This window comes from Phocoena sinus, chromosome X, assembly GCF_008692025.1.
Source record: "Phocoena sinus isolate mPhoSin1 chromosome X, mPhoSin1.pri, whole genome shotgun sequence".
In the NCBI taxonomy this organism is placed as follows: Eukaryota; Metazoa; Chordata; class Mammalia; order Artiodactyla; family Phocoenidae; genus Phocoena; species Phocoena sinus.
This window is the reverse complement of record NC_045784.1, coordinates 100,781,035-100,793,601: the sequence shown is the minus strand read 5'-3', so window position 1 is coordinate 100,793,601 and position 12,567 is coordinate 100,781,035. Positions and strand designations below refer to the sequence as shown.

The window sequence follows — 12,567 nt, the reverse complement described above, 5'->3', positions numbered from 1 at the left end:
AGACCCCAGAATAAATGTTAGACGTTGGATATTCTTGTTCTGGGTAGGAAAGATGTCTCATGGTATTAGGAGGGCTCCCAAAGCAGTTTTTGAGTAGCACATAATAGGGACCAGTGACATCTCCATAATTTCATTAGAGGAGAGGCTGAGGAAGGCAACATGGTTGGAATGGGGGGTGGCGGTGACTAGGAGATCTAGTCTCAAAGCAGCCTTTCCACAGGAAGAATTTTTTTCTTGACTGTATTTTTATTTGGGGTCACTTTGGGGGACCCAATGGAAATTATAGAGGCTCAAAGCTCCCCTCTCTGCCCTCACCGTGGCATCATCATTAATGGTGAACATGTTTTAAGTGAATGTATCAATATTTGACAAATGACCTCTTACTCAGGCCACCTGTGAAGTCTTTGGACCAAACAGAGAAAGGGAATGAAGCAGGTCCATGAAGCAAAGTTTTACTGGGGAGAATCCTATACACACTTAAAACCTGTCAGAAGATTTTGAACAAAGAAAGGGCTTTAGAAATTACTGAAAGGGTAATGAGGCTGGCATCTCAATCTTTCCCATAGTCTAAAACCTCAAACACTGAAAGAGGCAGAGTGTTATTTACAGATAACAACAGTGATGTGTGTGTGTGCATGTGAGTACATATACGCTCTCAGAATTTTAAAAAGTAAATAATGTGCAAATATGTGATATAAAATATTTAAAGTTCTACCTCTAGGTAAGACACTAGTGAAATCCGATATTCCTTCACTTTCATCTAAGGAGGCAGGGGAAAAAAATACAACTTCCTGCTTTAAGAACAGGAACTTCATTTCGTACTTTTCCCACAAATTCTTTGAAATCATGGCTAAAGACATTTTCCTCCGCTACTACTAGGTACAAACAGAGCCCAGTGGTAACTGGCATTTTTAAAGCTTTGACAAAGCTTGGTTGGAATGGATGACTTTAAGATATTTTTTTATTTAGATATATTATGCCAGTTAACTTACGTTAAGTCGATATCAACATTCACACACACACAAAAAGTGGCACATAATAGAGCAAACCACACAAAATGGGAGTATGTTATTATAACTATAATGTGGAAAAAAACGATGCAAATTGCAGTAAGTAATAACATGTGAAAGCTAAAGAGTTTAAATCTACTTTAGGATAGAATTATATGAAGAAAACTAGCAAAATTTGTAAGTAAAACAAATCTTCATAATTAAAGAAATGTAGTTGGATGTAACTGGCAGGCATTTTCTGTTTTTTAAGGACAAATGGGAATACTGTAGAAAAAGAATAAGATCTAGCTCCAAGTCAGCTTTCCAAAGTAAATAAATGACATGATAATTTTATTTAAATTTGAATGTAAAACAAAGGGACAAATTCTTAACTATGAAATAATATGTTACCTTGAGCCAGGTAAGTAAGTTAGGTTATTCGAAATCCATACAGTTTGCCATCTACTTTTTGAAGCCCATAGGGTATAATGTTAATAAGATTTGAATATACCCTCCATCCCCGTATATTAAGTTAAAGGTGCGGCAGAAAGCAACTGCAGCTGTGGCCTTCACACATAGACAGTGTGTAATGTATGGAAGGTTTACAGCCACACCTACATTTTTTCAGTAAGAAGAAAAACTTCGTATTTACATCTTTTATATATTGGACATACTTAATGTGTCACTATTAATCAGTTAATAATCAATAATAGCATTTATTTAGGGAGATATATTTAAGGATATATATTAAGGCGTGTATTTGAAAGAGTGCACATGGCTATAATTGTGTAAGATTTTTTTTTAAAAATTCTAGTTTATGTAACAAGTCATGAAGCAGCTGTGCTGTTCTTTAGACATGATTTGAAAAACCAGTGTTCTTCTTCAACTGTTATCCGAACAGTATTTTTAAAACCTAATCATTTGAAACGGAAACAAAACGTATTTGTAAAAATAACTTCATCAATCCTCCTGTAACGTTCCTTACTGAAAACTTCACCTTGAACATAAAATCTTCTTAGAAACTAACTAATGTGATACTGATGATGATACGAACATCCTTACCTTATGCTGGTATCTAGTGTCAAATGCATGTTTTATCAAAAGATTCTTTATGACAGAGATAGCTGTATATCTGATATCATAATTGTCTTGAAGAGCAATGGAGGTTTCCCTCAGAAGTAGACCAACCAAGAAGTGATGCTTGCAATACTCATCTGATAAACTGTATTCAAGGTTTGAATCTGCAGTATAATGAAATTTAAACCCCATTTATAAAAATATTCAAAAATTACTTTAACATTAAAGCACTATATTTATTACTTAGTCATATGTGACCACGCTAGCAAGAACTATATTGTTATGATTAACAAATATGAACAGTTCTTTTATCATATAGAATAAGCATGCAAAATTTTACAAGATATGAGCACTCATCATTGGGGCTAGATGATAGCCTTAATGATAATTTCAGTCGGTAAGATAGTCCCTAGAATTCTTTGTTTTTCGAGATGCTTTTCAAATCTTAGAAATCTTAGGATAAAATCTAGAATGAAAGAATACTGTATTTGGCAGTGTTTTAACACATTTCTTCGTATCTGAAGAGATTTAGTTACAACTACAAATTGGAGTAATTCTCTACAGCAATACTTGATTCGCTTGTCTGTCTGTATTTGTAAAGTAGGAAAAGGAAGAGAAACTAGACAACTGAATCACTGTGACAGTATTAACTACTGACTGTTCTAGTAAATGTTATATATTGGCCCCAATACAATGGGGTACAAGAACAATAAGAAAAACAGTCTCATCTCACTCAAATTCATCACGCGAATACAAATCTTTTATTTCATAAAATTACCGCTTCAAACTATTTCTTTCACTTCCTTTTAGATCCTCAGTCCATTTTAAATCCCAGCTGCTAATATCCTGGTTGGGACTCGCCTTATAAACTGATTGGGTCACAATCAGAAGGGACTGTGACCAAGTTTAGTCATTTCTACGGTAAATTTCTACTACCTTTATTTCCTCTCCCGTACCCTTTAATTTTAGTTAGGCCATAAAGCTGAAGGATATGTTTTCCATTTCTTTTCTGGCCTCTTCAGCACTTAATATAATGCTATATATTCAGTTAGGACTTAATAAATGCTAAATCAGATTTAATCCTAAATGCTCATCCCTTCTTTTCCCTGAATTCCTCAAGCCATCAATAAATACTGGGGGAAGTATCGGAGCTATACATGCTCAGAATCTAATAAGGGAGCAGTTGAATACGGGTGCTTGGGTTTTTAAATATTTTTTCTCCATTTTCACTGGCTGGCATTCAAGCACTGAAACTGGTGCTCAGCAGCTACCCTCCTAGAGACCGAGGTAGCTGATATTCTTTCTGCCATTGGTCCTGCTCTTTTGTGAATCCCAACCACTTTCTATGCACAAGAACCAGTACGGACTAACCCAGGTGGCCTTATCTGGGTCGACTTTACAATGGTAGCAAGGTTTTTTACTTCAGGGGTCTGAATAAATCGAATCAGGTAGTTTCAGCCAACCTCCAAAACTGCGGCCAAGCAGTCATTAAGCAGGGTCAGAGAGAGGGGAGGCAAGCCTGGCAGAGATGAGACACACTTAAAGAACAGCTACCCTCTAGCCCCCATGCTGGCTTGAGCCAAAACTTGTTTTCTGAGGATGGTGTTTTAAAGTTGATTCTTCTAGCAATCAACACTCAAGCTGATTTTAAGAGTTAACAAATACACCACCTCCTAGGTTTTCTGGGTACATTAACTAAAGCCTCGTCTTGGCTAGGGAGGATTTAAAAAGCAAAGAGAGCCCCCATCCATCTTAGCCATTCATGAAATCAATTGTTTTTAAAGACAGCAAACTACTTTAGAGTGAACCGAGTTAAACCTACCTACTGAAGTCAAACGGTCCACCGCAAATGAAAAAAAATCTAATTAATATATGAAAAGAAAAGGGACAAATAAAAAACATAGTAACATAAGAATAGTGCTACACAACAAAGCATTCAATAAAACTAGCAATGGAGATAATTGAAGGCATTTCATCAATTTAATACATACATATCACTATTTTACTCTGCCTTTATACTTCTCTTTTGATGTTCCATTCAGCAGAAATGTATTTATATGGTTTTTTCTTAATTCAGTCTCACATTAGAGTCCAAACAGTACTACAGAGAGCAATTTAACTGGTGTCTGACATCTGTGTTTAAGCAGCAATCTATGTAACACACCTAATTTCTTCATTCTATGAATACTACCACTGACACTATGAAGGAAATGCCGAGTACCATTAACGAACCTATCTTCACATAGTAACAATTCTGACATTACCTTTAGATTGACTGGTTTAACTAGAAAACGTTATACTATACTAGCACTAGCCAAAAACAGGAAAACACAATCCCTAATGATGGAAAACATAAATACATACCTTGAACTCGCTGAAGTTTAGGTTTTGCAAATGCCATTGGCAAATTCAGAGGAATGTAATGTTCGTGATTGCAAACTGTTTGCAGAAATTCAAACTTGTATTCAGCCAGGACCTAAACACAAAGAAATTAGACCAGAACTCCTATTTAGTAGTCATTTACTATTTTAGTGATTAAGTACAGTGCATTAATTTTCAAAACGGAAGTGTTTAGTATTTTAGGCATACCTTAAAATGTGACCTGTGCAGTAAAGAGTTAACGTAGCAGGTCTAAGACTGCTCACCTTAAAAAGGCCTGCTTGCACGGTTGGTCATTGGCTGGCATTTGGGAAATTTGGATTTTTTTTTTAATTATATAAGTTTCAGGTATACAACATTATAATTTGACATCTGTATACACTACAAAGTGATCATCACCACAAGTCTAGTTGCCATCCATCGGCATACAGTTTACACCCCCTTCACCATTCTGCCCACCCCCCAACCTCTTCCCCTCTGGTAATCACTAATCTGTTCTCTGTATCTATGAGTTTGTTTGGGGTTTTTTTTGTTCATTTCTCTTTTTAGATTCCACATGTGAGCGAAATCGTATGGTATTTGTCTTCCCATCTGACTTACTTCACTTAGCATAATACTTTTAAGGTCCATCCACGTTGTAAAATGGCAGGATTTCACTCTTTTTTATGTTTGAGTAGTATTCCATTTTATATATATACACATACAAAGACACACACACACTTACACACATATATACCACATCTTCTTTATCCATTCATCCATCGACGGACATTGAGGGTTATTTCCTTATCTTGGCGACTGTAAATGATGCCACAGTGAACATAGAGGTGCATATCATTTTGAATTAGCGCTTTAATGTTCTTTGGGTAGATACCCAGAAGTGGAGAAGTTGGGTCATATTATGGTAGTTCTATTCCTAATTTTTTGAGGAATCTCCATACTGTTTTCCACAGTGGCTACACCAATTCACAGTCCCACAAACAGTGTACGAGGGTTCCCATTTCTCCACATCCTCTCTAACATTTGTTATTTCTTGTCTTTTCAATAATAGCCATTCTAACAGATTATGAGGTGATGTCTCATTGTGGTTTTGATCTGTGTTTCCCAATTAGTGATGCTGAACGTCTTTCCATGTGCTGTTGGCCATCTGTATGTCTTCTTTAGAAAAATGTCTATTCAGATCCTCTGCCCATTTTTAAATCAGATTGTTTTTGTTGAATTGTATTAGTTCATTATATATTTTGGATATTAACCCCTTGATGGATATATGATTTGCAAATATCTTCTCCCATTCAGTAGGCTGCCTTTTCATTTTGATGATGGTTTCCATCGCTGTGTAAAAGCTTTCTAGTTTGATGCAGTCCCATTTGCTTATTTTTGCTTTTGTTTCCTTTGCCTTTGGAGTCAGAGCCACAAAAATATCACTAAGATGGATGTCAATAAGGTTACTGCCTACGTCTTCTTCTAGGAATTTTATGATTTCCGGTCTTACGTTCAAGTCTTTACTCCATTTTGAGTTAATTTTTGTGTTATGATGTAAGAGAGTGGTCTAGTTTCATTCTTTTACATGTGACTGTCTAGTTTTCCCAACACCTTTCATTGAAGAGACTGTCTTTTCTCCGCTGTATGCGCTTTGCTCCTTTGTTGTAACTTATTGTTCATATATGTATGGGTTTATTTCTGGGCTCTCAGTTTTGTTCTGCTCATCTGTGTATCTGTTTTTATGCCAGTCCCATACTGTTTTGATTATGATAGCTTGTAGCATAGTTTGAAATCAGGGAGCATGATACCTCCCGTTCTGTTCTTTCTCAGATTGTTTTGGCTATTCAGGATCTTTTGTGGTTTCACACAAAATTTTAGAATTATTCGTTCTAGTTCTGTGAAATATACCACTGGAATTTTGATAGGGAATACACTGAATCTGTAGATTGCTTTGGGTTGTATGAACATTTTAACAACATTAATTCTTCCAATCCATGATAATGGAATATTTCCATTTATTTGTGGCTTCTTCAGTTTCTTTCATCAGTGTCTTATAGTTTTCAGCGTACAGGTCTTTCACCTCCTTGGTTAAATTTATTCCTAGGTATTTTATTCTTTTTGATGCAATTGTAAGTGGGATTGTTTTCTTAATTTCGCTGATAGTTTGTTATTAGTGTATAGAAATACCACAGATTCCTATATGTTGATTTTGTATCATACAACATTACTGAATTCATGTATTAGTTCTAACAGACTTTTGGTGTAGTCTTTAGGGTTTTCTGTATGTATTATCATGTCATCTGCAAATAGCGACAGTTTTACTTCTTCCTTTCCAATTTGGATGCCTTTTATTTCTTTTTCTTGCCTAATTTCTGTGGGCATCCTTGTCTTGTTCCTGACCTTTTTGTTTGTTTGTTTGTTTGGCTGCGTTGGATCTTTGTTGCTGCATGCGGGCTTTCTCTAGTTGCGGCGAGCGGGCGCTACTCTTCGTTGCGGTGCGCGGGCTTCTCATTGCGGTGGCTTCTCTTGTTGTGGAGCACGGGCTCTAGGCACACGGGCTTCAGTAGTCGTGGCACGCGGGCTTAGTTGCTCCACGGCATGTGGAATCTTCCTGGGCCAGGGATCGAACCCATGTCCCCTGCACTGGCAGGCAGATTCTTAACTACTGTGCCACCAGGGAAGCCCCTTGTTCCTGATCTTAGAGGAAAAGCTTTCAGTTTTTCACTGTTGAGTATGATGTTAGCTATGGGTTTGTCATATATGGACTTTATTATGTTAAGGTATGTTCCCTCTATACCCACTGTTGAGAGGTTTTATCATAAATGGATGTCTAATTTTAGTAAATGCTTCTTCTGCATCTATTGAGATGACCATATGATTTTTATCCTTCATTTTATTAATGTGATGAATCGGGTTGACTGATTTGTGGATGTTGACCCATCCTTGTATCCCTGGAATAAATCCCACCTGATCATGTTGTAGGACACTTTTAATGTATCGTTGAATTCAGTCTGCTAATGTTTTGTTGAGGATTTTTGCGTCTATGTTCATCAAAGATATTGGCCTGTGACTTTCTGTTTTGTGGTGTGGGAAATTAGATCTTGAAACAAACATTTCCTACATGATAAGACTGTGCCTTCTGTGCCAACCTGTTCAGCAGTGTGCAAACCATGTGATTTATGGTGAACATCTGCTTTCCTGTCCTTTCCAAGACTCTGGAAATTTTGACCAGCCTCAAATACATAACTAGCCCCCAACAAAACCCCTAAGCCCTGAGTCTCAAATGGGCTTCCCTAAAGAGAAATGTTGCATGCATGTGGCTCAATTTTCACTGCTGGAGAGAGGATGTGCTCTATGTGACCCTTCACAGGAGGGAGGGCACTCAGGAAGCCTACACGTAGATTGCCAAGGACTCCACTTGATGTCTCTTCCCCTTATTGATCCAACTGAGCATCCTTTTTGTGTCACTGTAATGAATCTTAGCCGTGAGTACGTCCTGTGAGTCATTCTAGTGAACCATCAAACACGGGGTAGTATTGGGGACCCCCAAAACACTATCCATTATTCCCTGCTTTGAGGTATAACTCTAGTCAAAGCACCTAAATGAAAACAGCAGTTCCAAATCCTCCAGAGGAGAATGTCACCATTGTTCTCACGCTCTAATGTCTGACATCCACCGCAGTTATGTCCTTGTAACTTACCTTAGGATCTTTGGGGCTGAATCCAGATATATAGTCATTTATCAAATTGAAAACAAATCCTCTATCCATTAGTGTCAGACAGCGCTACAGGAACCAAATCAAAATGAACAGTTAGTTACATAATTCTAAAGGTCTGTCAAGTTTTTAAAATTCAAAAAATTTTTAAATTTTTTCCACATTAAGGGGATGACATTCTCACTTTTACAGATAATAGAAAAACTTTCAGAGATTTAGGTGACCTTAAAGAGATAAAGGGGGACTTCCCTGGTGGCACAATGGTTAAGAATCTGCCTGCCAATGCAGGGGACACGGGTTCGATCCCTGGTCCGGGAAGATCCCCCATGTTGCGGAGCAACTAAGCCCGTGTGCCACAACTACTGAGCCTGCGCTCTGAGAGCCCGCAAGCCACAATTACTGAGCCAGCGTGCCACAACTACTGAAGCCTGCACGCCTAGGGCCCGTGCTCCGCAACGAGAAGCCACCGCAATGAGAAGCATGCACACCGCAACTAGAGAGAGCCTGAGCCCAGCAATGAAGACCCAACGCAGCCAAAAATAAATAAATAAAATAAATAAATTTTTTTTTTTTTTTTTTGCGGTACGCGGGCCCCTCACTGCTGTGGCCTCTCCCGTTGCAGAGCACAGGCTCCGGACGCGCAGGCTCAGCGGCCACGGCTCACAGGCCCAGCCGCTCCGCGGCATGCGGGATCCCCCCGGAGTGGGGCACGAACCCGTGTCCCCTGCATCGGCAGGCGGACGCTCAACCACTGCGCCACCAGGGAAGCCAATAAATTTATTTTTTAAAAAAAAAGAGAGATAAAGGGCAAATGACTTATCATTGGAATTGGGACTCAACTGTATAATTTTCAAACTAAGATACAGATACACATATATACATACACACACAAATACATGTATACATGTATACACATACGTATATAAACATATATACGCATATATATTGATATGTAATCTATTAGCTATACTGCCTCATTTTGGTTAACTCTCAAAGCTCAAAGTGAACTGGAGGGTGGTTAGCGGGGCTTGCCTATGTGAACATTTCAGGCCAAAAGTGAAGTTTTTCTTTGGGCCCTGTGAAGTCTTGGCCTACAAAACATTCTTCCTCTGTGACAACCCTACTAGTTGTTCATATTTTCCTGCTATCACTCTCCTGGTTAAGGCTTTCATTACCTTGCAACTGCACAACTGCAGTTATCCTCCAAACCTGTCTTCCTGCCACTAATCTTTCCATCCAACTGCTTCCAGATTAATCTCTAAGTCCTAGCCCTAATCATGTCACATTTCTTCCCCAAAGCTTTCAACAGTTCCCTATTGCCTCTAATATAATTTCAAACTCCTTAGCTTGGCATTCAAGGGCACTCACAATCTTGTCCCAACCTACTTTTCCAGTTTTATCTCCCAATACAGCTCATCTACTTATTACCCACTCAAGATGCACTGTGCATTCCCACCTCTGGGTCTCTGCTCACGCCAGGTCTAGCTAGCAATTCTATCACTGCTTCTACATAATCCTGCCCATTCTTCAATGATGAAGCCCATTTTCATTAACCACCTTGGTCTACGGGGCCCTTTAAACACCTTATACTAGCTTGTATTTTCCTTATTATTTTCCTGTTTTCACCTAGAGAGGACAATAGGAACGATCTCTTTTTCTTATGTTCTCCATGGTACCTACAGTAACCCTGTGAAATAGAAGGAACTCAATATTTGATTAATCAGCCATTTGTATCTCACTTCTCATCTCTCCTTTCAACTTCCACTGCCTCATCACCTCTCACCTGGATTAATGAGGTAGGCTTATATTTATCTGTTCATCCAAAAACATTCTGAGGATCTGTGTTTGAAACAATGCATTACATTCTAGAGAAATACAAAGGTGAGTAAGATATGGTCTTTAGTCTTGTCTAATGGTAAAGACAAATAAACAAACAAACAATTAAAATACAGCACAATAAAAAGTTATACACGTATGTAAAGGACGGTAAACAACAGAGGGGTGATCAGCCCTGTGTGGGAAGGTTAGGAAAGAGTTGAGCCTAAAAGATGAATGGACTCTGCCAGGCAGACAGGGGGGAAAGACTGGTCTTCTAACTGGTTGCCTTGACTCTGGCTTTTTCCTCATCTCTTCCAAAATCTTTGGTATATAGACAGCTCCATGGCATATAGCTCCGAATCTAAATCCCTTAGCCTGACATTCAAGGCCTTTCATCATCTGGCATCAGATGGTCTTTCCAGCTCTACCTCCACACATCCTGAACTCTGCACAATGACTTTCTTGCTCCTCCCCGAACAATTCTTGAATACATGTATCTCATCTTTGCTCATGAATCCTCTACCTGAAACACCCTCAACCCTGTCTTGGGGAACTATTCTTCTAGTCTCTGTTCATACTACCTGGTCCTAATCCCTCCCTTTCTTGTTTTCCGATTGTATTTTGTTTGCATTTTCAGTATAGCAGTCATCACACTTGATCTTGTACATGTACTGGAATATAATTACAGAGATAGCCTCTCACATCTTTGGATTCTCACATAGAAGACAGACAAATGTTTGTTGACTTGCATGAGGTAAATACTGCTATTAAATCGACTATGTTCTATTCCGTTTACACAGCAAACTTCAAGTTTAAACTCCATGGAAGAAACGGAGATTTTATATTTCAAATAGTCTCATCTTTACTTTAAAAAGATACGTGGATGTTTGGTTTTTAATACACAAAAGGGCTCATGTAATAGTGTTAAAACTTTGTTTTAATTCTGGTAAACAGAGGTCTTACATCAGAAAATCATGCTCTGGAGATCTGAAACCTAGTTGTGAATTTTTAATAAGAAAACAAGGGTATGTGAGATACTAAAACTGCTTGGGTGGATTATTGACTATGAGGTTCTTAAGATAAGGTTGAGACATGATGAAAGGCTGTGAGAAGATGGGGAGTGGAGAGAAGTAAAAACTAAGTGCCTTACAAACCCATGCCCCTTCTCTGCAGCAAATCAAATATTATTATTACCCACTTTCTAGAACAATCGCATTCCAGCACTGCCCCTTACATACGGAGAATAACAAAATACAATAATGAGAAACGTGCTATCTTTCATAAATATAGGAGTTTCTGACATCTCTCAAAATAGTCTCACTGACCAAAATCAACAATTTTCATTTACATGTATTAGCAACAAGTAGATGGTGATTATATTAGCAATGTGTAGACTGTGCCTTTAGTTCAAGAGTTACAAACTCAGCGGCCAACAGGGTCTGAGAAGCTATTTAAATGTATAGAGTGTCGGGGTATATTAAGGAGTGGTGGGGTTTGTGGCAACCTAGAAAGTACATGCCCCACCTAAAGGCATTCAAATTAATATTTCTGAGAAACACCATGTAAAACCAGCAAGACGTGCCTTCTGGTTAAGCCACCTATGTGGGACCTCCCTCTGATTTAATTAATTAACCATTGGGGGTGGGGGATCAAACATGGCTGTTTAACTGAATTGATGGATTAATTCAGTCAAAAGTTTCTCCAGCAGCCTAGCTGAGTCTCTAGAAAGTAGGTAATTTTTTTTCTTTGGCTTTAAAGACCATATCAGTGAAGAATAATTCCTTACCATGTTCTGGCTGCCTTTAACTCACCTTCAGGAAGCTAGCCAAACTATAATTGACGTTTCTGGACTCGTCAGGAATCTCTGCATAGCGAATAGTCACGTGAGGAATTATTGCAAGAAGCAATGAATGTAAGACATGATGATATGCCTCAGAAAATCTCTGGCCTCTGGGAAGCTTAAATTAAATAGGCATAGAAAAAAGAGTTGCAAAAGATCTAAATCAATTGCTGTTTTTATTTTCAGACACATTCTGTATAAAAATGTGTTTTTAACTGGAGTTTAATTTTTCTCCCAACTTAAAAATGACATGGCTAGTTCAGTATATACTTTAGATCATTATAGGAACTATCTGGACACCTAATACCGTAACTGACTGAAATCACGAACAAGAGTAGGTCATTCTGACCCAACTTTGGAATCGTGTTCCTGAGATACAGACACATCCGTTTGTTCATTCCATGTTTTTCCTGACACACAAAGTATACATGTATCCACGCATCTCAATTTTAGTAAACCTGCTCTGTGAAGATTCTGATAAACATGATAAGTATGAGGTGAATATTTTTTACTTCACAAATCTTAGCTTTCAATTCCTATAGCTAAGAAAATTTCTTCGTACTTTCGAAAGAGTTTAAAAATATGACTAAATGTATACACCACATGCCAGGAACACACGTATTATTAAATAAAGTGTTTTTAACTTTGTACATGCCTTCGACCTTTCTAAGAGAATGGTTCTTTCTTATTTGGTACTTGTTCTTCTTCCAAATGAATGTTCTGACATAGACATTTTAAAACCACAAGACAAAGGGAAAGCTTCAAA

General features: G+C 38.1%; 1 protein-coding gene across 4 annotated transcripts in view; it reads right to left on the bottom strand.

Annotated features, from left to right (window-relative positions):
- Positions 1 to 12,567, bottom strand: part of DOCK11 (dedicator of cytokinesis 11) — a 189,349-nt gene that overhangs the window by 70,271 nt on the left and 106,511 nt on the right. For 2 of the 4 annotated variants that reach the window (XM_032618686.1, XM_032618687.1), the window contains exons 28-32: positions 11,773 to 11,919; positions 8,129 to 8,212; positions 4,431 to 4,542; positions 3,889 to 3,927; positions 2,052 to 2,230 (exon numbers count right to left, since the gene is read on the bottom strand). In XM_032618686.1, coding sequence (XP_032474577.1) covers positions 2,052 to 2,230; positions 3,889 to 3,927; positions 4,431 to 4,542; positions 8,129 to 8,212; positions 11,773 to 11,919 — 561 coding nt within the window. The remainder of the gene's footprint in view (positions 1 to 2,051; positions 2,231 to 3,888; positions 3,928 to 4,430; positions 4,543 to 8,128; positions 8,213 to 11,772; positions 11,920 to 12,567) is intronic. The other 2 variants (XR_004347927.1, XM_032618688.1) reach the window with 1 other exon arrangement.